The 24699-nt window shown below is 42.1% G+C and overlaps 2 protein-coding genes across 2 annotated transcripts in view; one reads left to right on the top strand and one right to left on the bottom strand.

The window, feature by feature from the left end:
• Positions 1-1913: 1913 nt before the first annotated feature.
• On the bottom strand, positions 1914-7762 carry LOC120054167 (YY1-associated factor 2). Its single transcript, XM_039001606.1, has 4 exons — positions 7618-7762; positions 7171-7296; positions 6304-6456; positions 1914-3507 (listed from the first exon to the last, which is right to left on the bottom strand). Exons 1-4 carry the CDS (start codon positions 7641-7643, stop codon positions 3264-3266), a joined length of 549 nt encoding a protein of 182 aa, XP_038857534.1. The 5' UTR covers positions 7644-7762; the 3' UTR covers positions 1914-3263.
• Positions 7763-9504: 1742 nt separating this feature from the next.
• Positions 9505-24699, top strand: part of LOC120054166 — a 40191-nt gene continuing 24996 nt past the window's right edge. The window contains exons 1-5 of the mRNA XM_039001605.1: positions 9505-9655; positions 10139-10192; positions 13503-13567; positions 13803-14039; positions 14248-14318. Of these exons, the coding sequence (XP_038857533.1) occupies positions 9559-9655; positions 10139-10192; positions 13503-13567; positions 13803-14039; positions 14248-14318 (524 nt within the window). The 5' untranslated portion in view covers positions 9505-9558. The remainder of the gene's footprint in view (positions 9656-10138; positions 10193-13502; positions 13568-13802; positions 14040-14247; positions 14319-24699) is intronic.

Below are 24699 nucleotides of genomic sequence, written 5' to 3'. Positions count from 1 at the left end.
ATTCAGGTCTGGGGAACGGGCGGGCCAGTCCATAGCATCAATGCCTTCCTCTTGCAGGAACTGCTGACACACTCCAGCCACATGAGGTCTAGCATTGTCTTGCATTAGGAGGAACCCAGGGCCAACCGCACCAGCATATGGTCTCACAAGGGGTCTGAGGATCTCATCTCGGTACCTAATGGCAGTCAGGCTACCTCTGGCGAGCACATGGAGGGCTGTGCGGCCCCACAAAGAAATGCCACCCCACACCATGACTGACCCACCGCCAAACCGGTCATGCTGGAGGATGTTGCAGGCAGCAGAACGTTCTCCACGGCGTCTCCAGACTCTGTCACGTCTGTCACATGTGCTCAGTGTGAACCTGCTTTCATCTGTGAAGAGCACAGGGCGCCAGTGGCGAATTTGCCAATCTTGGTGTTCTCTGGCAAATGCCAAACGTCCTGCACGGTGTTGGGCTGTAAGCACAACCCCCACCTGTGGACGTCGGGCCCTCATACCACCCTCATGGAGTCTGTTTCTGACCGTTTGAGCAGACACATGCACATTTGTGGACTGCTGGAGGTCATTTTGCAGGGCTCTGGCAGCGCTCCTCCTGCTCCTCCTTGCACAAAGGCAGAGGTAGCGGTCCTGCTGCTGGGTTGTTGCCCTCCTACGGCCTCCACGTCTCCTGATGTACTGGCCTGTCTCCTGGTAGCGCCTCCATGCTCTGGACACTACGCTGACAGACACAGCAAACCTTCTTGCCACAGCTCGCATTGATGTGCCATCCCGGATGAGCTGCACTACCTGAGCCACTTGTGTGGGTTGTAGACTCCGTCTCATGCTACCACTAGAGTGAAAGCACCGCCAGCATTCAAAAGTGACCAAAACATCAGCCAGGAAGCATAGGAACTGAGAAGTGGTCTGTGGTCACCACCTGCAGAACCACTCCTTTATTGGGGGTGTCTTGCTAATTGCCTATAATTTCCACCTGTTGTCTATTCCATTTGCACAACAGCATGTGAAATTTATTGTCAATCAGTGTTGCTTCCTAAGTGGACAGTTTGATTTCACAGAAGTGTGATTGACTTGGAGTTACATTGTGTTGTTTAAGTGTTCCCTTTATTTTTTTGAGCAGTGTATATATATTTTTAAAACATTTTATTTGACCCCCTTTTTCGATCTTGTCTCATCGCTGCAATTCCAACAGGCTTGGGAGAGGCATGCGTCCTCTAAAACAGGACCCGCCAAACCGCTCTTCTTTAATAACCCGGCCGCTTAACCCGGAAGCATCAATGTGTCCGAGAAAACACTGTTCAACTAACGACGGAGGTCAGCCTGCAGGCGCCCAGCCCGCCACAAGGAGTCGCTAGAGCGCGATGAGCCAAGTAAAGCCCCCCTGCCAAACCCTCCCCTAACCCAGACAACGCTGGGCTAATTTTGCGCCGCCCTATGGGACTCCCGGTCAAGGCCAGTTGTGACACAGCCTGGGATCGAACCCGGGTCTGTAGCTATGCCTCAAGCACTGCGACGCAGTGAATCATAGACCGCTGCGCCACTCAGGAGACCCATAAAGACCTATTTCTAACAAAATTCCTTAGCATGTCAAGTTATCCAGACTCTAGCAGATACAGTACTTGTAAATAGGTTATAAAAATGAGGGCTATCCATGAATATCCCAAATAGTCTCCTGTGTGAGGAGCTTAGGCTGCATTTAAATAGGCAGCCCAAATCGAATATTTCTCCCACTAATTGGCTTTTTTTTTTTTTTTTACATCAGATCTTTTTCAGAGCTGATCTGATTGGTCAAAAGACCAATTAATGAAAAAAAAATAATCAGGAATTGGTTACCCGTGTAAACGCAGCCATAAAAGTCTATGGTTAAGACCCATCTGCCATCCACTGAGCACAAACGGAGGAAACTCAAGTCTGACTGATGAACCTATCAGTTTAGTTTTATTTCATATTTTCAATATAAACCACTGTTGGATGACAGCATGCTTGACTCTACAAACTTGTGGAAGAGAAGCATACTTCATAACAATATTCTCAATTGTGAATCAAACATTAAATAGTAATGCAATAATTGAGATGCTCATTGATGTACATATGACAACATGGCTGGTTATAACCAGTAACATAAAGCACTGATAATATTCAGTAACATGGGCAGTAAAATTTTGGCCAAACTGAAATGCTTTATAATGCTTTATAAAACAATGGGCCTGTTTCCCAGACACAGATTCAGCCTACTGTTGGACTAAGAAGGTTCAATGGAGATTCTCCATTCAAAGTGATTAGTCAAGGACTACTATGTATCTGGGAAACTGGTCCAATATCTTATCATTAATTAATGCACACCATATGCCAGCAGGTGCAATCTGCTGCTAACAAAAAATATACAATCAAGAGATGGACCACTCGCTTCACATTTATTCTCTCATAACTAGGGTTGTTGCAAATTTTGGTAACTTTGCCAAAATTCCCAGGTTTTCCAGTTCTCTGTTGGAGGAATCCTGCATTTCCTACTTATTCTCAGAGTCGGGGAATCGTCCAGGTGATTTCTGGAAAACCTATGGATTTCGGGTAAGTTACCAGAATTTTGCAACCCTACTCATAATGCATATTCGTATTCCTCTGTAGCTAAAGCACTCTTTTACCCTGCAATAGTCCACATTGGTAAGAGACAGAAACCAACCACTAAGTGTGTGATGAGGGATGACACTATAACACTGAGGTGTTGTAAGTAAATACCATCAGATCCCATGGCATCACTCAGCTAGCTGTGCATGCAAGGCAGGGTTCATTCAACACAGTCAAGACCCAGCTTCAGTTCAGTTCACTCAGGCCATGGTCGTTTTCATTAGGGCACACCATAGCAAAATGTTTTAAAACGTTGTGCAACAGAAAACAAACATGATCGTTTCTTATTTATTGGATAAGTCCAGGTATTACCTTCCAGTTTCAGTCAATTTTCTTCTGCTTGCTGCCTACTGAACACGACCCAGATATTGGCTGAATCCAATTCATTGATGATACACAGCGTCCTCCCAGCACCAGCCTCATAATAGATAAGTTTTATTATTATATATATATATATTTTTACAATGTGTGCATGTTGAAATGCTGGGTTGGAGTGTGGGGTGATGGATATGGGGGAGACATAAGCGTTGCATATGTAGCGTTGGGTGTAATCTTGCATGCCAGACTTGTATGCAATATTCAGAGACACACTTGTCTGGTTCCACAAGACTATGTTAGGCGAGGAGGGAGGAAATGGGAGATTAGTGACTCTCGCTGTTAACTGAGGACCCCTCCCCCCGCGGCGAGGACGACCGGGACACCCCCCTTTCAGTGTTGTCAGAACTGGTGTTGCCGCTCTGGCTGTGCTGGTCTGCCGAGGCGGCACTGGAAGGAGTGGACGCGGGCTTGGTTTTCTCCTTAAAGTCTGTGATTATGACCGTAAGGTCACCCACCGTTACCTCTAGGTGCTGGGCACTGCTCCGGTCCACGTTTTTTAACCTGGGCCTGGGATGGAGACAGAAGTATGGATGGATATATAGTAGGTATCGTAAGTGTTCATCCCCTTGGATTTATTCACATTTTACTGTCTTACAAAGTGGGATTGGAATGTATTTAATTGTAATTTGTCAAAGATCTACACAAAATACTCTCAAAATATTAAAGACATCTTCCTAATATTGAGTTGCGCGCACGCACCCACTACATGTAAAATCTAGGCCCGGAACGATACTAGCATTTCAATATGGTTTCCATGACAAAAATGAATACATGAAGCAGACCAAACTTGGGTGGGTCCTTTAAAAACCTGCTGTAAAATAGTGTGCTCTAGCTTGGAAAATAAATAAAATGTGACTCTGGATGACAACGTAATGAGGTTTGTTTCCAACATTAGGGCTGTTTTCCTAAAGAAGTTTGGCCTTAGTAAAAATCGGTGCACAAATTACAAATCAGAGGTGCTAAGTGCTCTTGGCCAGCAAGCGCTATTGGTGTGTCTAACACGGAACACAAACCGGCTGCGCGCGTGCGCCATCGTGCGCAAATTGTCCCCCTACACCAAACGCGATCACGACACGCAGGTTAAAATATCAAAACAAACTCTGAACCAATGACATTAATTTGGGGACAGGTCGAAAAGCATTAAACATGTATGCCAATTTAGCTAGTTAGCTTGCACTTGCTAGCTAATTTGTCCTGGGATATAAACATTGAGTTGTTATTTTACCTGAAATGCACAAGGTCCTCTACTCCGACAATTAATCCACAAATAAAACGGCCAACCGAATTGTTTCTAGTCATCTCTCCTCCTTCCAGGCTTTTTCCATCTTTGAACTTATATGGTGATCGGCATCTAAACTTTCATAGTATTACCACGACGACCGGCAAAACAGTTTGTCTTTCAATCACCCACGTGGGTATAACCAATGAGGAGATGGCACGTGGGTACCTGCTTCTATAAACCAATGAGGAGATGGGAGAGGCAGGACTTTCAGCGCAATCTGCGTCAGAAATAGAAAGGAGTTCTATTTTAGCCCATGGCATCGCAGACGCTCGTTAGCGTGCGCGAGCAGTGTGGGTGCAATAATTGAATAACATGGATTTCTACATTTATTTTGCGACGCACGCGACGTGTCCAGTCTGGTCAGCATGTGAGCCCTAAATCTAAGACATTTTCACATTCTTCATGCTCTGCCAAGGTGTTGGTGATCATAGCGAGACAGCAATTTTTAAGTCTTGACATTGATGTTATAGCAGATTAAAGTCAAAACTGTAACTTAGCCCTGAGCAGTCTCCTTCCTGTCCTGCAGCTCAGTTCGATTGTATCTTTGATTTGTCTGGGTAGTTTAATACATCATCCACGCTTAAAGAGATATTCAGTGTCTGATTTGTTATTGTTACCCATCTACCAATCAGTGCCCTTCTTTGAGGCTTTTGAATAGCTCCCTGGTCTTTGTAGTTTAATCTTTGCTTGAAATGCAATACTAGACTGAGGGACCTTACAGATGTACACTACCGTAAAAAAAGTTTGGGGTCACTTAGAAATGTCCTTGTTAAAAAAAAAAAAAAAAGCACGTTTTTTGTCCATTAAAATAACATCAAATTGATCAGAAATACAGTGTAGACATTGTTAATGTTGTAAATGACTATTGGAGCTGGAAACAGCTATTTTTAATGGATTATCTACATACGTGTACAAAGGCCCATTATCAGCAACCATCACTCCTGTGTTCCAATGGCACATTGTGTTAGCTAATACAAGGTTATCATTTTAAAAAGGCTAATTGATCATTAGAAAACCCTTTTGCAATTATGTTAGCACAGCTAAAAACTGTTGTTCTGATTGAAGAAGCAATAAAACTGGCCTTCTTTAGACTAGTTGAGCATCTGGAGCATCAACATTTGTGGTTTCGATTACAGACTCAAAATGGCCAGAAACAAAAGACCTTTCTTCGGAAACTCATCAGTCTATTCTTGTTCTGAGAAATTAAGGCTATTCCATGTGAGAAATTGCCAAGAAAATGAAGATCTTGTACAACGCTGTGTACTACTCCCTTCACAGAACAGCGCAAACTGGCTCTAACCGGAATAGAACGAGGAGTGGGAGGCCCCGGTGCACAACTGAGCAAGAGGACAAGTACATTTCAGTGTCTAGTTTGAGAAACAGATGCGTCACAAGTCCTCAACTGGCAGCTTCATTAAATTAGGTGCTTCTACACCTGCATTACTTGCTGTTTGGGGGTTTTAGGCTGGGTTTCTGTACAGCACTTTGAGATATCAGCTGATGTAAGAAGGGCTATATAAATACATTTGATTTGATTCTAAGTGACCCCAAACTTTTGAACAGTAGTGTATGTATCGGGGATGTCATTTGTTTAATCCTGATCTAATTTAGGCTTGCCTAAACAAAGAGGGTGAATACTTAAGCAAAATCTATACTTCTGTTATATAAATAAATAAATATTAGTACACATTTTGTGAATGTTCTTTTCACTTCGACATTATAGTGTATCTTGTGTAGATCAATAAATAAAAACAATCAAATCTATTTCAATCCCACTTTGTAACGCAACAAAATGTGAAGAAAATAGAGGCGAATACTGATACCCACTGTATATTGTCATTAATAGCACAGGATGAGTCAATAGTATGGCTAGTAGGATACTGGGGGGGGGGGGGGGTCACTTGGAACCTGTAAATGATTTTGATAGAATGTAATAATCATAATAAAACGAGATGATTCAAATATTCTCCAACCCTCATAGTATCTTTGAGAATATGTTGTTCAAACAGTTCCCTCCTTACCTCGTCTTCTTGTGGCTGTTCTTTTTCTGTGTCGGTTCCTTTTCACTCTTCTCTTTGTCCGATTTCTCCTTCTTCTCTTTTTTGGGTTGTGTGGGTGAAGCAAACTGTGCAGTGACTTGCTGCGCAACCATTTGGGAGACAGGGCGAGGCTTCCTAGAAAACAGATGAGCGATTATTAATATTGGATATTAGGCCATGAGCAGCAGGTACATACATATATGCACTGCATATTTATGCACACTGAAAATATACAGGGGTCCTGTGACTTGTTTTGCTAGATTTTTAGTGTATGATGAATTGTATGTATGAGGGAAAAACTATCATAAGGAAGCACACTGCACAGACAAATACTGCATAGCGACAACATGTTGAGGGTACAGGAATGCATATGCCTGACATTTGTGCTCAGTTCTGTGCATGGCTCCGGACATCTTGAGAAATGTTCATTTAGAAAGGTTCAAACTTGTTGTTTTATACCCTTTATTGATAAAAACAACACATTTGACACAATCTGTCAGACGAACTACACCATAGAATCTGTCAAATAATGTCCCCATAATAGAAATGTCTCGCTCAAAATAAACCACTTGAATTTAGGGTACAATTACAATGATTTATGAATAATCTGCACAATAGGTTTACACCCAAAAGTCAAACTGTCTGGACGTCATCACTAGTTACCACAGCCACAAAGTTATAAACCAGCATATTTCTGAAATGTATGTTCTTAAAATGTGATTTTTAAACCTAATCTCAACCACACTGCTAACCTTAAATAAAGACCAAAAAGCAAATGTTTATTTTCATAAATTGTTACGATATAGACTATTTAGACTTGTGGCTGTGGTATCTAGTGGAAACCCTTACCGTGTTGACGTTCCCTTTCTGACATCGCACATCATACACTTGAAAGCTTCGGCGGTGTTCCTGTAAGTACATACGCTACAGTCCCAGTAGGCATCGTCAGAAGAGGGCTTGGGTTGCCGCTTCGGCCTTCAAACACAAAAACAACACACACACAGACACAGACACGACAAGGGGAGCGACACTGTCAGCATTGCCATTTTAGGTAACATTCATTGATGTGTATTTGTACAAAAACACAACAATACAAATTACTCTTATTTGAGCCGTATGGTCAGATTTACGAGGTAAAACGCTTCTATTTGACACACGGTGGCCCCAGCATAAAAGAGCCAGTCAGCCGCCATGAAGCTACAATGTAGCTAGCGCTACGCATCCATTGGTCGCACCCTATGTTTACAAGTGTTCATCACATTTTCTGGTAATATTTCTAGATATATGTAATTTTACCTTGTGGGGCTCTTCTTGTCTCCCATCGTATGAAACCTTTATTTGTTTGAACTCAATATAGATTAATTTGACGGGGAAATTACCAACGCCGCTCTCTGCTGTCGTAGAACTCCAGGATGATGATCACGTGGCAACGCCTACCCAATCACTCTCTCAAGGCACTCAAAGTACTCGCCGCCGCACACTAAACGTACCAGTCCCGCACATCACACGTTTTTATTGGTTGAGGTGCATTCGCATTACCCACGCTCCACACAACGTAACATGTTTGTGCAGCGTTAAAAAAAACGGGGAACTCAGAAATCTCTGATTTCCGACTTCAGATTGTTGAAGACATCTGGGAACTCGGAATTTTAGCCACACTAGCTAGCAAATTAGCAGTCTAACATTACATTACAGGTTTACAGAATAACGTATAACAATACACACTATTGTTTTGTAATCTATTTTTGGGTAAATCATTTTTGTTGACTGTAAAAACGTTTTATGCATGCTTTTCACACGTTGAAAATGTTTGTTTACTCCGTTGCCATGGTCACTGGTGATCGTCGTCCTCGGTGTTGAGTTTGCGGGTTGCCTTCAAAATAAAAGTCCCCAATTGAAAGCGTCGCAAACCGACACAGAGCGTAATCATGCCATATTTGGACTAGATAATGTTAAACAAGTTTGGAATGTTGTTACATATTTTTTTATAATTAAATACAGTAATTAATTAGTTTGACAATGGACAGTCTTCTGTCATTGGCTGTTTGGGAACTGACGGCAACATTGTATTGACACTTACAATGAGTCTGAACAAAATGTATGGAGTTTATTCTTTTAATTTCTTCAAAACAGCAAAACTATTTACTGGGATTGCATAGGATACCATAAATAGCAAGAGACTAAACAAACAAGAAATGTGTGTGTCAGTGAGTGAGTGAGTGAAAGTGAGTGAGAGAGAGACTGTGTGTGGCATGACAGTGTTCCTGATGTGGCCTTACTTTAAAAAGCACATGCTGTCCTTTACTTGGTTTTGTGACAGCAACCCTCCAAATGACTCCTGAGTCTTGCGTCTTCTGTAGCCACTCTTTAAATTGACTTACTCCTTCATTACGTACATTAAAATGATCAACAACAATATTTGTATTAACTACAACTAAAACGTTGTAGAACTAGAGGGACAACTAAAACATTCAGCATTCCATTAATCAGTTGGTGTGTGCATGAGGGTTTCCTTTTTGACGGTACCAAAGATGTTCATAACTAACCCAAGACAGTTCATCTGTGTAGGGATCCTGCATAGTAGATTTCTACCAGTACAGAAGGATAAACCAGCAAGTGCTTTTTCTAACCTTTATTTAACTAGGCAAGTCAGTTAAGAACAAATTCTTATGTACAATGACAGCCTCAGCTCGGGGATTCGATCCAGCAACTTTTCAGTTACTGGCCCAAGGCTCTACCTGCCACCCCGATATATGTTTCAGTAAGATTGCATTTTTAGCTTTTATTGCAATGGTTATCAACTGTACTGCAGGGTACGTCTCTGAAAATTGATGTTGTGGTGGCAGCTGCAGAGAGGTATTTGGTTGTGCGAGAATTGACATCGGAAGAGTGTGTTAATAAGCCGTGGTATCCCGTCCTTTCAGGCTGTTGGCCTGAAGTAGGCCAAAATATTTTGAAATTGTGGAGTATGATGTTTATTTATTATATTTATTTTTATTTTTTGTAAGTATATTGTTAGATGGTAATGTATTTGTTTATTTTATTATTATATATATTTTTATTCAAGCAAAGTATAAGAGAGTTATACTTTGGCTACCACCCGCCGCCGAAGAAAAAAAGGTCGAAGAAGCAGATAGGCGGCGGTAAACGCAGCGTAACATACTGCACTCCGCCAATCAAACACCGACGAGGAAGAGGTTGAATTTTGCTCGTGGTGTTTGTTGTCAAATGTAGCACATGCAGAAAGGTTTGGAACTATATAAAAAAATACACTACTTTATCGCAAAAAGTGCAAGACTACCTTTAATACTAATACACAGAGCACGTTCAACTGGTAAGTTCGTTTTCCTAGCAACAACAGCTTCAGTGTACGCTAGCTAGCATTGGCCAGCATCTCTTTGCAGCTAGGCTAACTTCAGTAACTGTCCAATTGTTTGTAAATTACTAGCTAGAGACGCTATCATTTCAATTGACTTGGGATGTTCATATAGAAACATTATTAATCATCAGGGTCGTATTCATTACACACTGTTGCGAAACGTTTCTTAAACGGAAGCAAACGTAATTAAACTAAGGGCCCTAGCTGCCTGAATTCTGTCGTTAGCAACTGTGGCGTAATTATTACACCCCAAGGGGAATTCAGGTAGGTCCTTCTGTTTTAAGAGACGTCGTAATGAATATGCCCCGGTTGATTTTGTTTACATGTACAATTTTTCTTTCTGTGTCTTGTATCCTAGTTTTTGAATATCAACCACATTTGTGTCAATACACTCCATAGACAACTCAATAATTCCTAAATATTCATCAATATTTGCAGGTTTTACATTCTCCAGGTCCCACACCACATTGAGGAGCCCTTCAGCAACTTGGAGTAAGTTAGCTACAGCTCTACCACACTACAGTAACTGAAACATCAGTGTGCACAATATGAAGGGACAGTTATACTGTAACCCTGATGCCTAGCTCAGATACTTTCAGAGTTTGATTTGCGATATCTGTTTGTCAGAGTATAAACGTTACTTAAGTCTCCCTAGTGCACACACTACACTGTGTACTGTCTAATGAGGCATTCATGTGCTTGAGGGAAACTGGGTATTCTGACATGATTGTGTTTTATTGCTTTTGAAGTCGGACCAATTCTTCAACCAATAGGATTTTAGCTAGCTTGATCTCAGAGCAACCTCAGTCTCCTACTTAACTGTTCACAGGCGAAACGTCAAGGATTTAGTTGTCAAGGATTTAGTTGCCGGCCGTAGGATTACAGCTTCTTGTCACACAAGTAGGGCTGTCGTGGTGACCGTGTTATCGTATTCATGATCAAACATTGAATGAATCTCCGAAAGTTAAAGTTTTTTTAATAACCCATAAACATGGGAGGCCTACGGTAATAATGAGAGAGAGAGAGAGATACAAATCTAATGAGAAATTTGAACAAACCTTACAGTTGAGCAAAGCATTAAAACAAATGAAACATGCATTCAAGTCTGGGGAAAAAATCCTTCCTTGCCATTACAAACCAAACGACTAAAAGCCTAATCCTACTCACTGAAATATCTTCAAAGCATTAAGACAAATTAAAGTTATGAAGAGTATTTTCCAAATTATTCCTATAAAGTGTTTATTGTCCTAAAGTTGCAGCTTTTCTATGGGAATAATTATGAGTTGGATTCTGTGCTATACTCATTCACAGATTTATTTTGAATGACAAATACAGTTGAAGTCGGAAGTTTACATGCACTTAGGTTGGAGTCATTAAAATTCGTTTTTCAACCACTCCACAAATGTCTTGTTAACAAACTATGATTTTGGCAAGTCAGTTAGGACATCTACTATGTACATGACACAAGTAATTTTTCCAACAATTGTTTACAGACAGATTATTTCACTAATAATTCACTGTATCACAATTCCAGTGGGTCAGAAGTTTAAATACACTAAGTTGACTGTGCCATTAAACAGCTTGGACAATTCCAGAAAATTATGTCATGGCTTTAGAAGCTTCTGATAGGCTAATTGTCATAATTTGAGTCAATTGGAGGTGTACCTGTGGATGTATTTCGAGGCCTACCTTCAAACTCAGTGCCTCTTTGCTTGACATCATGGGAAACTCAAAAGAAATCAGCCAAGACCTCATAAAAAAAAATTGTAGACCTCCACAAGTCTGGTTCATCCTTGGGAGCAATTTCCAAACGCCTGAAGGTATCACATTCATCTGTACAAACAATAGTACGCAAGTATAAACACCATGGGACCACTCAGCTGTCATACCGCTCAGGAAGGAGACGCGTTCTGTCTCCTAGAGATTACTGCACTTTGGTGTGAAAAGTGCAAACCAATCCCAGAACAACAGCAAAGGACCTTGTGAAGATGCTGGAGGAAACAGGTACAAAAGTATCTATTTCCACAGTAAAACGAGTCCTATATCGACATAACTTGAAAGGCAGCTCAGCAAGGAAGAAGCCACTGCTCCAAAACCGCCATAAAAAAGCCATACTACGGTTTGCAACTGCACATGGGGACAAAGATCGTGCTTTTTGGAGAAATGTCCTTTCGTCTGATGAAACAAAAATAGAACTGTTTGGCCATAATGACCATCATTATGTTTGGAGGAAAAAGTGGGAGGCTTTCAAGCCGAAGAACACCATCCCAACCGTAAAGCACGGGGTGGCAGAATCATGTTGTGGGGGTGCTTTGCTGCAGGAGGGACTGGTGCACTTCACAAAATAGATGGCATCATGAGGTAGCAAAATTATGTGGATATATTGAAGCAACATCTCAAGACATCAGTCAGGAAGTTAAAGCTTGGTCGCAAATGGGTCTTCCAAATGGACAATGACCCCAAGCATACTTCCAAAGTTGTGGCAAAATGGCTTAAGGACAACAAAGTCAAGGTATTGGAGTGTCCATCACAAAGCCCTGACCTCAATCCTATAGAACATTTGTGGGCAGAACTGAAAAAGCGTGTGCGAGCAAGGAGGCCTACAAACCTTACTCAGTTACACCAGCTCTTTCATGAGGAATGGGCCAAAATTCACCCAACTTATTGTGGGAAGCTTGTGGAAGGCTACTCAACGTTTGACCCCAGTTAAACAATTTAAAGACAAGGCTACCAAATACTAATTGAGTGTATGTAAACTTCTGACCCACTGGGAATGTGATGAAATAAATAAAAGCTGAAATAAACCATTCTCTCTACTATTATGACATTTCACATTCTTAAAATAAAGTGGTGATCCTAACTGACCTAAGACAGGGGAGTTTTACTAGGATTAAATGTCAGGAATTGTGAAACTGAGTTTAAATATATTTGTCTAAGGTGTATGTAAACTTCCGACTTCAACTGTATGTTCGGCCACAAGAAGTGAAATTGAGCAAACAATACCAAGATGGAAAAATCTAATGAGGAGAAGAAGAAAAAAAACTTAGGCTACAGCTGAGGAAAGCTTGTGAAATAAATTATGCGTAGTTGGTTTATGCCTATATCCATATTATTATAGCAACATGCAACCTACCTACAACACCTATAGTGGCCTAACAAGGGAGGAGGAGGCAAAAATGTGAATCAGTTTATAATGATCCAGTTCTGAGGACAGCAGAGTTGCTCTGCAGCCAATGATTTTACAACCCATTGCAAGAGCACAGCCAGTGAGGTTCGTGGACTGCGTCACTCGCTCCATCTGCACCCAGACTTCCTGGATGTTCCCTTGGAGCCCAAATAACTGTTTTGACTAGCAGTCGCCGCCATACGAAGGAGGAATGAGAAGTATTTTACTTTTACCTGCTCCACAAACCCGTTTGTTGTCCTCTTTTGGTCAAAAAGTTGAAAGGTCAGTGGTGAAACGTCACAACTTGACAACTCTTGTAACAACATTTTCTTTGAGTTTGAAACGTGAGCTACTTGTGGACAATGGGGCGCCAGGGTAGCCTAGTGGTTAGAGCATTGGACTAGTAACCGAAAGGTTGCAAGTTCGAACCCCCGAGCTGACAAGGTACAAATCTGTCTTTCTGCCCCTGAACAGGCAGTTAACCCACTTTTCCTAGGCCGTCATTGAAAATAAGAATTTGTTCTTAACTGACTTGCCTAGTAAAAAATAAAAAAAAATAACACATTTTAGTTTGCGTCCCTCTGTGTTAATTATTGTCAAGGCTGTGATTGTATGCTTGTTGTCCCTTACTTGCAGTGGCGTACAGGCGAGACCGAAGCCGAATCGGAGAGGCCACCGATGAGCTTATTTCAGAGAGAGCGGTAAGTGACTGGTCATTCTAGCACTTTGCACAATGCACTCTTTGGGCAGACGGTGAAGATTATGTTCACGTATGTATTGTCATCACATGAGTGTTTATTAGGCCATCGACCATCCTTCATGGAGTTGTCAATGTAAAGAGATGTATAACTTATTTGTTCATGCATAGAGTAGATTGTCTCTCTGCACTTGTGTTTTTGAAAGGAACTAATCCATGTCGTGATGTTTTTTGTTTAGGGAATGTACCAGAGAGTTGGGAATGTTGTCGAGAGGAGGACGGCTGTGACAAGACCGGAGCAAGAATACGACCGAGAATTTGAATATGAAACCAAGCGGTATGGTGGCATTCAAAGTTACCATGACGATGACCAGAGAGGATACCCTAGCGACAACATTCACACAGGAAGTGATCGTGGATACCACGGTGACGTGGTAGGGAGCATCCGAGGGAGGAACTCCCCATCTCCCCGACAGGTTGGTGACGCTTTATAATGACCATTGTCATATTGATCTCAGAAAACTAAGATTTAGTTTACTTTCTTTGCAGTTGGACTAATATAAAACGGACCATTTAGGCGGTAGCCTAGCTGTTGAATGTATGTTGATTATCAGTATTTTTATTTTTTTCAGCAGTCTGTATTATTCACACAAATTTCAACACATACACTATCTTTGTATGCAGGAGGACTACAGGGATCCATGCTACAGGGGATCCAGAGTTGATTCTCAGATGGGCCGTCAAGGAGAGATGAGGTAAATCAGGCTTGACCACATCTATAAGATTGAGAGAGGTTGAGTAATGCTTTGTTAATGACCTGTTTTAAAATACTGTGGTGGTATGAACCACCGGATGGCAGCAGAGTTCTACATTTCTGAAGCCACCATACCTTTATTGGTCAATTGCACACAAGGTCCCCTCCGAAAGACACAAGTATATACAGGTTTTGGAGTGGTGCGGGGGGCTGCCACACTGGGCCACCTGGGAGCTGCTGTTGTTGGGTGTTAAGTGCCTTGCTCAAGGGCACAGCGGTAGGCAATGGCATCTAGGATTTGCTGGTTGTTGGCTCGCCTCTCTAACCACGTTTTTGAGCAGCATTTTTCATATCATGTATGTGTCTTTGTGTAGAGCACAACTTGTAGCATTAATTCAACTCTGAAATTATTGCTTTTAATTATTGCAGCTCGGTAGGCATTGATAACGTTCCACAGGGTTGCTGGCCCATGTTGACTCCAATACTTCCCACAGTTGTGTCAAGTTGGCTGGATGTCCTCTGGGCGGTGGACCATTCTTGATACACACGGGAAACTGTTGAGCGTGAAAAACCCAGCAGCATTGCAGTTCTTGACACAAACCGGTGCACCTGGCACCTTATACCATACCCCGTTCAAAGCCACTTACATTTTTTGTCTTGCCCATTCACCCTCTGAATAGCACACATACACAATCCATGTCTCAAGACTTAAAAATCCTTCTTTAACTTGTCTCCTCCCCTTCATCTTCACTGGTTTGAAGTGGATTTAACAAGTGACACCAATAAGGGATCATAGCTTTCACCTAGTCAATCTGTCATGGAAAGAGCAGGTGTTATTAATGTTTTGTGTACTCAGTGTAAATCCCCACTCAAGATATTACATTTGACATATATCGCACAGTCACTGATTTTTGAAGAGGGATTGAAAATACACTGAAGCGAATTTGCCAACCTGTCTCTGAGGGATTGGGCGGGAAAGACTGAGAGGAGGTTCTTGGCTCTCGTTTCATACCATATTCCACTTATCAACCACCAGACTCCTTGCCTTGGGGAGCTTGTCAGCCCGACCCCACACAGAGCACAGCTAAAGCCAGTGGATCTGCTCTGCCCCTGTGCTGCCAAGACAGCCGTCTAGCAGTGACCCAATACAGAGTGCCAACAGTTCACAGGCTAAGACCCACCCCTCCCCATTCACTCCTACCCAAGTGTCATACCAGACTCCAGACAGGGACAAAGGGCACCAGTGTCAACTCATTGAGCCAACAAGGCTAAACCCCCACAGGAAAACCATCTGGGCCGCTAACCACTCCCTCTCCAGCCAGACAACCTCCACCACACTCTCGGCTATCCTCAGACTCTCTGTACGGCGTACATGCTCTCTATGCTGTCTTCTGTGGGAGAGCAAGCTAACTACGGTCTGGTTTCTCACCTCTTCCTTCATTACCGCAACCAGTCCAATTATTTTTAGGATCCATAGTATGACACCTCGCATATATATCACCGACATTTGCAATTCTGTCTCCCACGTTGGTTCGAGTCGGTTCACCAATGTCATTGCCTACAAGTCCAGGGAGCTGCAATGGAGCCTAAAAGAGAGACTCATGGTGTGGTTTTGACAGGGCAGCAGGTGGGCATCTGGGTCCGTTTTTCCGCCATTAGTGTGGCAAGGAGGTTGACTGGAGGCCTCACCCTTGCAGTGTAGCCCACAGGAAGCAGTGGTCAGGAACTCTTTGTTGGGTCTCTCTCGCCTGGCCGGAGGTGTCAGACTGAGGTGGCCAGACACCAGATGAACAGCAAGGCCTCTCCAGCACCACACCCTTATCCCTTTCCCCTCAACACAAGACAGAGAGTCCTGGGCCTGGGGGCTGCTGTTCATGGGCCTTCACTAGACTCCCACACATACGTTTTGAGAGGGGGGGGGGTGCACACTGCAGGTGTGCCTTTGCATTATAGGCAGGTGGGCGGCGGTGGGTGGGTTGCTCAATCCGCTCCGTTGTGGAGCTCTTGACCTCATGCCACGATAGCAGATAATGAGTGAAATGGGAATCCCATTAAGTGCACTCATATTAAATTTGTGCACAGGGCTGATTGCAATGATATATTATTGATTTCACTATTCAGGAAGATGAGAGGGAGGCATTGGTTGTAATAACCTTATGACTAAAACCAATTACCTAGATTGATATTGGGTTTCATGTTATTTTGTTTTCAAAATGAGTTAATTTCATGTTTAATTTGTTTGTGTAACGCTTTCCATGTAATGGATTGGCTTTAACGGCATGACCTTGTTGAGGGAGGCTGAGCACCAAATGGCAACGTATTCCCTGTGTAGAGGCTCTGGTCAAAAGTAGTGCACTATAGGGAATAGGGTGCCCATTTAGGATGCTGACCTTGTAGAGAGACACTCTCTCAGAACCTCTTGAGTACTTTCTAGCTTAGTCAGGCCAGGGTCTCCTTTTCCCCCTCTGGTATTCTGCAGTTGTCTTTCTTCCTGGACCTGAAAGAGCTAGTGTTTAGTTTTCCTGTTATTGCAGGTGGGACTATGACACCCAGTTGCTCTGACTGTCTTTTTTTTGGGTTATTCTTGCTCTCAGATCAGCGTGTTTTCTTCTCTTTGGTTTGTAAGGATATAACCTGTGTTTAGAGAACCTGTTCCTATGCTTGGAAGAACGGCTTTGAAGATGCAGCTATAGACCTACTTAATCAACCATTACAACTAGGAATTTTCTTCAAAAGGTGACATTTTATGTATAGTGACCACAGAATTCCTTTTTCATAGCTTTCTTATGGAAAGACGTGAGGTGAGTTTTTAAGGAGGAATCAATCAAATGTATTTATTACGCCCTTTTTACATCAGCAGAAGTCACAAAGTGCTGTACAGAAACCCAGCCTAAAACCCCAAACAGCAAGCAATGCAGATGTAGAAGCACTGCAGATGTAGGATCACTCACTGCAACGGTGGTAATTAACTTTATTTGGCAGGCTGAGCCTTGGCTACTTCAAACGGGCCTGGGGGCGTAAATGCTGGAGGCCTTGTTAGGCCTGATCTTTGTTTTGGGACATGGCCCTCGGAAGTTCAAGCAGGGGTCATGAAAACCAGGTGCCGCTGGTTGGTTCATTTATACAGTTGCTGCCAAATATATTGGCATCTTTGCACTTTTCTTAAAGGCAGTGTGTTACCTATTTCTTAATTCCAGAAATGCAGATAATAGTAACTTCGAGCACCCCAAGAAAACATTCCTAAATTACTTACTCTTAAATCAACAAAACGTATGACGTCCTAAACCTGTGTTTACCACAGACCTTATTTTCGCCGTTCATCCTAAATCATCACATTTATTTATTAAGCCCTTCTTACATCAGCTGATGTCTCAAAGTGCATACTTTTTCAAGTTAGAACCAAGTAAGGTCCATTATCTGCTACCTGCACATGAAATAATTCATAATTTATTGAAAAATAAGTTGAAATTGAAAACTTTTGGTCTCCACACCTTTTAGATTTTCAACATTGCAGAACCAAATGTATTTTAGTAAATTTTTAAGTTTACAATTTATTATTTAGAAAATAAAGACAAACGTCATGGGCAGAATTATTGGTGCCCCCGAGTTAGTATTTGGTTGCACAGGCTTTGGCCAAAATAACTACAGACAAACGGTTCTTGTACCCATCACTGTGCTTACTGCACCTTTTTATTGTTAATTTGGCCTACTTTTCAGCAGCAAACTACTCTAATTCTTCAACGTTTGAGGAGTGCCCTCCGCTAACTGCTGTTTTCAGCTCTCGCCATAGTGCTTGGATGTGATTCAGATTTGGACTCTTCGCTGGCCACCGGTTACTAGCGTTATTTTATGCTCCGGGCATTTTTTTCCAATCCCACAAAAATCACAATAACGAGCCTTTGCAAAGCTTTCACTCTGTCACTCAAACTTATTCCATCCAGCGTCTGCCTGCCAGCTGGAAATCTTTGCCAGTGGGTGTGTGTGTGTAGTCTACCTACTCCTCCCCTCTGAAGCATAGGTTAACTGTAGCCTACTGACAACGTTACAAGTGTAATTCAGAAATTAGGGAGAGATGTTTTAATTAGAGAAGAATGAATTGACTTTTTCAATGCTAGGTAGGGATACTATAGTTATCACGTTTCACATTGGATTTATTAACTACAAAAAGGTAAGACGTGTTTTTAATTATAGTGCTGCTCTGCACACACAAGCTTGTTAGCTTGCTCTGGTCTAACGTTAAACCAACTCGGAAGCTCAAAGACATTAGAAAATTCCTCCACCGAAGCCGTTCCTCCGTAGGTATGATTCTGTGGCCTAATTCAGATAATGCATGTCATACAGTGCCTTCAGAAAGTATTCACACCCCTTTTTTCCACATTTTTGTTGTCACAGCCCTGAATTTAAAATTGATTGTATTGAAATGTTTTGGTCAGTGGCCTACATACGATACCCCATATTATCGAAGTGGAATTATGTTTTTCGTAATTTACAAAACAATTAAAAATGAAAAGCTGAAATCTCTTGGGTAAATAAGTATTCAACCCCTTTGTTATGGCAAGCCTAAATAAGCAGGAGTAAAAATGTCACATAACAAGTCACATAAGTTACACATAAGTTGCATGGGCTCTGTGTGCAATAGTAGTGTTTAACATGCTTTTTGAATGACTACCTCATCTCTGTAACACAAACATGCAATTATTTGTAAGGTTGAGCACTGAGTTCATATTCAACCACAAAGACCAGGGAGGTTTTCCAACGCAAAGAAGAGCACCTATTGGGTAAAAAAAAAAAAAAAAAGACATACAGTACAAGTCGAATGTTTGGACACACCTAGTCATTCAACGGTTTTTCTTTATTTGTACTATTTTCTACATTGTAGAATAATAGTGAAGACATTAACTCTGAAATAACACATGGAATCATGTAGTAACCAAAGAAGTGTTAAACAAATCAAAATATATTTTAGATTCTTCAAAGTAGCCACCCTTTGCCTTGATGACAGCTTTGCAACACTCTTGACATTCTCTCAACCAGCATCATGAAGAATGCTTTTCCAACAGTCTTGAAGGATTTCCGACATATGCTGAGCACTTGTTGACTGCCTTTCCTTCACTTTGCGGTCCAACTCATCCCAAACCATCTCAATCGGGTAGAGGTCGGGTGATTGTGGAGGCCTGGTCATCTGATGCAGCACTCCATCACTCTCCTTGGTCAAATAGCCATTAGCTGACAAGGTAGAAGTCTGTCGTTCTGTCCCTGACCAAGGCAGTTAACCCAATGTTCCCCGGACGCTGAAGACGTGGATGTCGATTTATGGCAGCCCCCCCGCACCTCTCTGATTCAGAGGGATTGGGTTAAATGTCAAAGACGCATTCAGTTGTACAACTGACTAGGTATCCCCCTTTCCATTATACAGCCTGGAGGTGTGTTGGGTCATTCTCCTGTTGAAAAACATGATAGTCCCACTAAGCGCAAACCAGATGGGATGGCGTATCGCTGAAGAATGCTGTGGTAGCCATGCAGTTAAGTGTGCCTTGAATTCTAAATAAATCACAGTGTCAACAACAAAGCACCCACACACATTACACCTCCTCCATGCTTCACGGTGGGAACCACACATGTGGAGATCATCCGTTTACCTACTCTGCGTCTCACGAAGACACAGTGGTTGGAACCAAAACGCCTGATTCATGCAGTCTCCTCTGAACAGTTGTTGAGATTAACCGTCAGGGTGCTATAAATACGGGAAGTGTGTACCACAAGGAGAAAGAAGCGACACACTTGCACCGCAAACGGTTAACCACAACCTCTGTAGGTGGTCCCTGTATGGTGACAGTGTCTGCTGAACCAAGTGTGTACACGGGGAAAGAAGAAACACACACTTGCGCCGCAAACGGTCTGCCTCCATCTGGTCCCTGTACTGTCACCTAAGAGAGTGTCTGTAGCAGATCCCAGTCTGACCTTTGATGTGCCTGTACTGCGCACCGGGACGCTATGGAGAAGAAGCACAGCAGATACTGCCTAAGAAGTTCTAGCTGGCTGTAAAAGAGGATCAGTTCTCAACTGTAATGTCCATGGAGAGGGAGAAAAGTGAGATCACACCAGCCAAAGCAACGTTCCAATGGTCAGAAATCAATTGTGAGCTGCAAGAGGTGGTTGGCTGTGGCTAAATTTGACTTGCCTGGAGAAGCCCTATCTGGCTTGTGGCCAGGCTATCTGCGTGCTCAACATGGCGAACCTGCTGCAGCATACAACACAAAGATCTTGGCTGAGCATGCTAACAAACCTATTGACTAGGATACAGCAATTCAAATCATCAAAGCTACAGAGCTAGCAATGAGAGGCTCCCAGGTGACATCAGTGTAGCTAAGTACCTGATTAACAAAGACAAATCAGTTATTCTTTTTGTCCATGGACCAAAAGGCAAATTGGCCTTCCAAATGGCCAGGAGAAATTTACCGTGACCTGCTATAGATGGTTGGATGGGCTCTGGTCAGGTTAAACTCACCCTCGCCAGACCTTCCTCCCGCTGTCCTAACCAGAAAGGACAGTGTTGACCTCGAACCCCCATCGCAAAGGCAATCCCTGGGCCCTTAGCCCTCCCACCCTGACCTCCATGAGGTCCTGCTTTGCTGCAGGAGGGACTGGTGCTCTTCACAAAATAGATAGCATCATGAGGTAGGAAAATTATGTGGATATATTGAAGCAACATCTCAAGACATCAGTCAGGAAGTTTAAACTTGGTCGCAAATGGGTCTTCCAAATGGACAATGACCCCAAGCATACTTCCAAATTTGTGGCAAAATGGCTTAAGGACAACAAAGTCAAGGTATTGGAGTGGCCATCACAAAGCCCTGACTTCAATCACATAGAAAATGTGTGGGCAGAACTGAAAAAGCGTGTGAGAGCAACGAGGCCAACAAACCTGACTCAGTTACACCAGCTCTGCCAGGAGGAATGGGCCAAAATTCACCCAAGTTATTGTGGGAAGCTTGTGGAAGGCTACCGGAAGTGTTTGACCCAAGTTAAACAATTTAACTTTTTATGGCTGCAGGGGCAGTATTGAGTAGCTCTGTTTAAGGTGCCCATTTCAAACGGCCTCGTACTCAATTCTTGCTCGTACAATATGCATATTATTGTTATTATTGGATAGAAAACACTCTCTAGTTTCTATAGCCGTTTGAATTATGTCTCTGAGTGGAACAGAACTCATTCTACAGCACTTTTCCTGATATGGAGTGAGATTTCAGAAATCTTGGCCCCTGCTCCCAGGTCAGTTCATAAGTCCCTGTGAATGCTATGATGCTACAAACACTGCCTACGCCTTCCTCTAGATGTCAGTAAGAGGTGACAATTTGAATGGAGTCGATTGCGCAATCAGGGCCTGTATAAAAGGCCAAAGACCGGATGTACCGTTCTTTTCCTGCTGCGCCTGACGCACGATGTACGTCGGACCTGCTCTCTTTCCAAGCTTGGGTTTAGCCAGTAATATTTCGCCGGTCATGTTTTTACTCGTTATAGGTGTTAAAAACATCATAAGGTAGTTAATTTAAACCGTTTTATAGCAATTTATATCCGTTTAGTGCGATTTTGAGGCATTGCTTTGTGTTGCACTTTGAAGCGCCGGGCACATTTCGGGGTCCCGGTCGAACGTTAGTGGGCATTTCGACGGACAAGAGGACATCTTTCGACCAAAAGAAGATTAGACCCAAGAAAGGATACATTGCCCAAGATTCTGATGGAAGATCACCTCATAGTAAGAAATATTTAAGATGATAAATCGTTGTTCTGTCGAAAAATTTTAAACGCATATTCCGCCATTTTCTTTGGTATAGCTTCGCTTGGCGAACCCTGTATTGCACAGTAAGGATAATTTTAGAAATGTAATTCAGCGATTGCATTAAGAACTAATTTGTCTTTCGATAGCTGTCCAACTTATATTTTTTTAGTCAAGTTTATGAATAGTTATGCATGAGACAAGATCACTGTTAAAGATGGCGCCCGACATTTTCAGGCTAGTTTTGCTAGTATTGTCATTGTATAACCACGGTTTTTTGTGGCTAAATATGCACATTTTCGAACAAACTCTATATGTATGTTGTAATATGATGTTACAGGAGTGTCATCGGAAGAATTCTGAGAAGGTTAGTGAAAAAATTAATATATTTTGGCGATGATTACGTTATCGCTCTCTTTGGCTTGAATCAATGCTCGGGTAACGTTTGCACATGTGGTATGCTAATATAACGATTTATTGTGTTTTCGCTGTAAAACACTTAGAACATCTGAAATATTGTCTGAATTCACAAGATCTGTGTCTTTCCATTGCTGTGAGCTGTGTATTTTTAAGAAATGTTTTATGATTAGTAATTAGGTAATTCTCGTTGCTCTCTGTATTTATTCTAGTCGAGTTGTGATGGTGGGTGCAATTGTAAACTATGATTTATACCTGAAATATGCACATTTTTCTAACAAAACCTATCCTATACAATAAATATGTTATCAGACTGTCATCTGATGAGGTTTTTTCTTGGTTAGTGGCTATCAATATCTTTATTTGGCCGAATTGGTGATAGCACCTGATGGAGTAAGAAACTGATGGAGTTAGAAAAGTGGTGTCTTTTGCTAACGTGGTTAGCTAATAGATTTACATATTTTGTCTTCCCTGTAAAACATTTTAAAAATCTGAAATGGTGGCTTTATTCACAAGATCTGTATCTTTCATTTGGTGTCTTGGACTTGTTAATGTGTGAAAGTTAAATATTTAAAAAAAATATTTTTTTGAATTTCGCACCCTGCACTTTGAGCTGGATGTTGTCATAGGTGTACCGACCTCGGGCTTGCAGCCATAAGAGGTTTTAAAGGAAATGCTACCAAATACTAATTGAGTGTATGTAAACTTCTGACCCACTGGGAATGTGATGAAAGAAATAAAAGCTGATTCTTTTTACTTGGATTAACTGTCAGAAATTGTGAAACTGAGTTTAAATGTATTTGGCTAAGGTGTATGTAAACTTCCGATTTCAACTGTATATATGTGTGTATATATATTTAAAATCGGCCGATTAATCATTGTCGGCTCTTTTTGGTCCTCCAATTATCTGTATCGGTGTTGAAAAATCATAATTCGTCAACCTCTAGAGTGCATTTGGAAAGTATTCAGACCCCTTGGCTTTTTCAAAAAAAATTACGTTACAGCCTAATATCATTTTTTGCAAATGTATTAATTAAAATTGTACTTTAGTACTTTGTTAAAGCACCTTTGGCAATAATTACAGCCTTGAGTCTTCTTGGGTATGATGATACAAGCTTGGCACACCTGTATTTGGGGAGTTTCTCACGTTATTCTCTGCAGATCCTCTCAAGCTCTGTCAGGTTGGATGGTTTGTGTCGCTGCACAGCTGTTTTCAGGTCTCCAGAGATGTTCGATTGGTTTCAAGTCCGGGCTCTGGCTTGGCCACTCATGGACATTCAAAGACTGTTCCCGAAGCCAATCCTGCATTGTCTTGGCTTTGTGCTTAGGGTCGTTATCCTGTTAGACTGGGGCGAAGGTTCACCTTCCGAGGTCCTGAACGCGCTGGAACAGGTTTTCATCAAGGATCTCTCTGTACTTTGCTCCGTTCATCTTTGCCTAGGTCCTGAATTGTCTCCCAGTCCCTGCCACTGAAAAACATCCCCACAGCGTGATGCAGCCACCATCATGCGTCACCGTAGGGATGCTTCCAGGTTTCCTCCAGACGTGATGCTTGACATTCAGGCCAAAAAGTTCAATCTTGGTTTAATCAGACCAGATAATCGTGCTGAAAGTCTGTTGTAAATTTGTTTAATATATACCTCCCTGACCAAGGCCCTTCTCCCCCGATTGCTCAGTTTGGTGGTTCCAAACTTCTTCCATTTAAAATATGATTGAGGCAACTGTGTTTTTGGGGGTCTTCAATGCTACAGACAAATTTTTTGGTACCCTTCCCCAGATCTGTGCCTCGACGCCATCCTGTCTCAGAGCTCTATGGACAATTCCTTCGACCTCATGGCTTGAGGTCTTTCCAAATAACACAGCTGACATGAATGTCCTTGATTTTTTTTATTTTTTTTGGCAAGATTAGCAAACTTAGGCATGACATGCCAGCAACTAATGCTGACACCACATCCAAGTATATTTGACCAAATTATGAAAGACAATAATTGTAATTTTGAATTCCGTAAATTGAGTGTGGAAGAAGTGAAAAACGTATTGTCTTTCAACAATGATAAGCCACCGGGGTCTGACAATTTGGAAAATTACTGAGGATAATAGTGGACAATATATCCACTCCTATTTGCCATATCTTCAAAATAAGCCTACCAGAAAGTGTGTGCCCTCAGGCCTGGAGAGAAGCAAAGAT

Source organism: Salvelinus namaycush, chromosome 9 (genome assembly GCF_016432855.1).
Source record: "Salvelinus namaycush isolate Seneca chromosome 9, SaNama_1.0, whole genome shotgun sequence".
Lineage (NCBI taxonomy): Eukaryota > Metazoa > Chordata > Actinopteri > Salmoniformes > Salmonidae > Salvelinus > Salvelinus namaycush.
Note: the sequence above shows the minus strand (reverse complement) of the source record. Positions and strands in the feature narration are given on the sequence as shown.

Bases quoted from the DNA above. Each gene is read 5' to 3' on its own strand.
- LOC120054167 (XM_039001606.1), bottom strand. From the start codon at position 7,643: ATGGGAGACAAGAAGAGCCCCACAAG. The intron at 7,297-7,617 runs GTAAAATTACAT...TTGTGTTTGAAG, and splicing joins GACAAGAAGAGCCCCACAAG to GCCGAAGCGGCAACCCAAGC. The intron at 3,508-6,303 runs GTAAGGAGGGAA...TCTCCATCCCAG, and splicing joins AACAGCCACAAGAAGACGAG to GCCCAGGTTAAAAAACGTGG.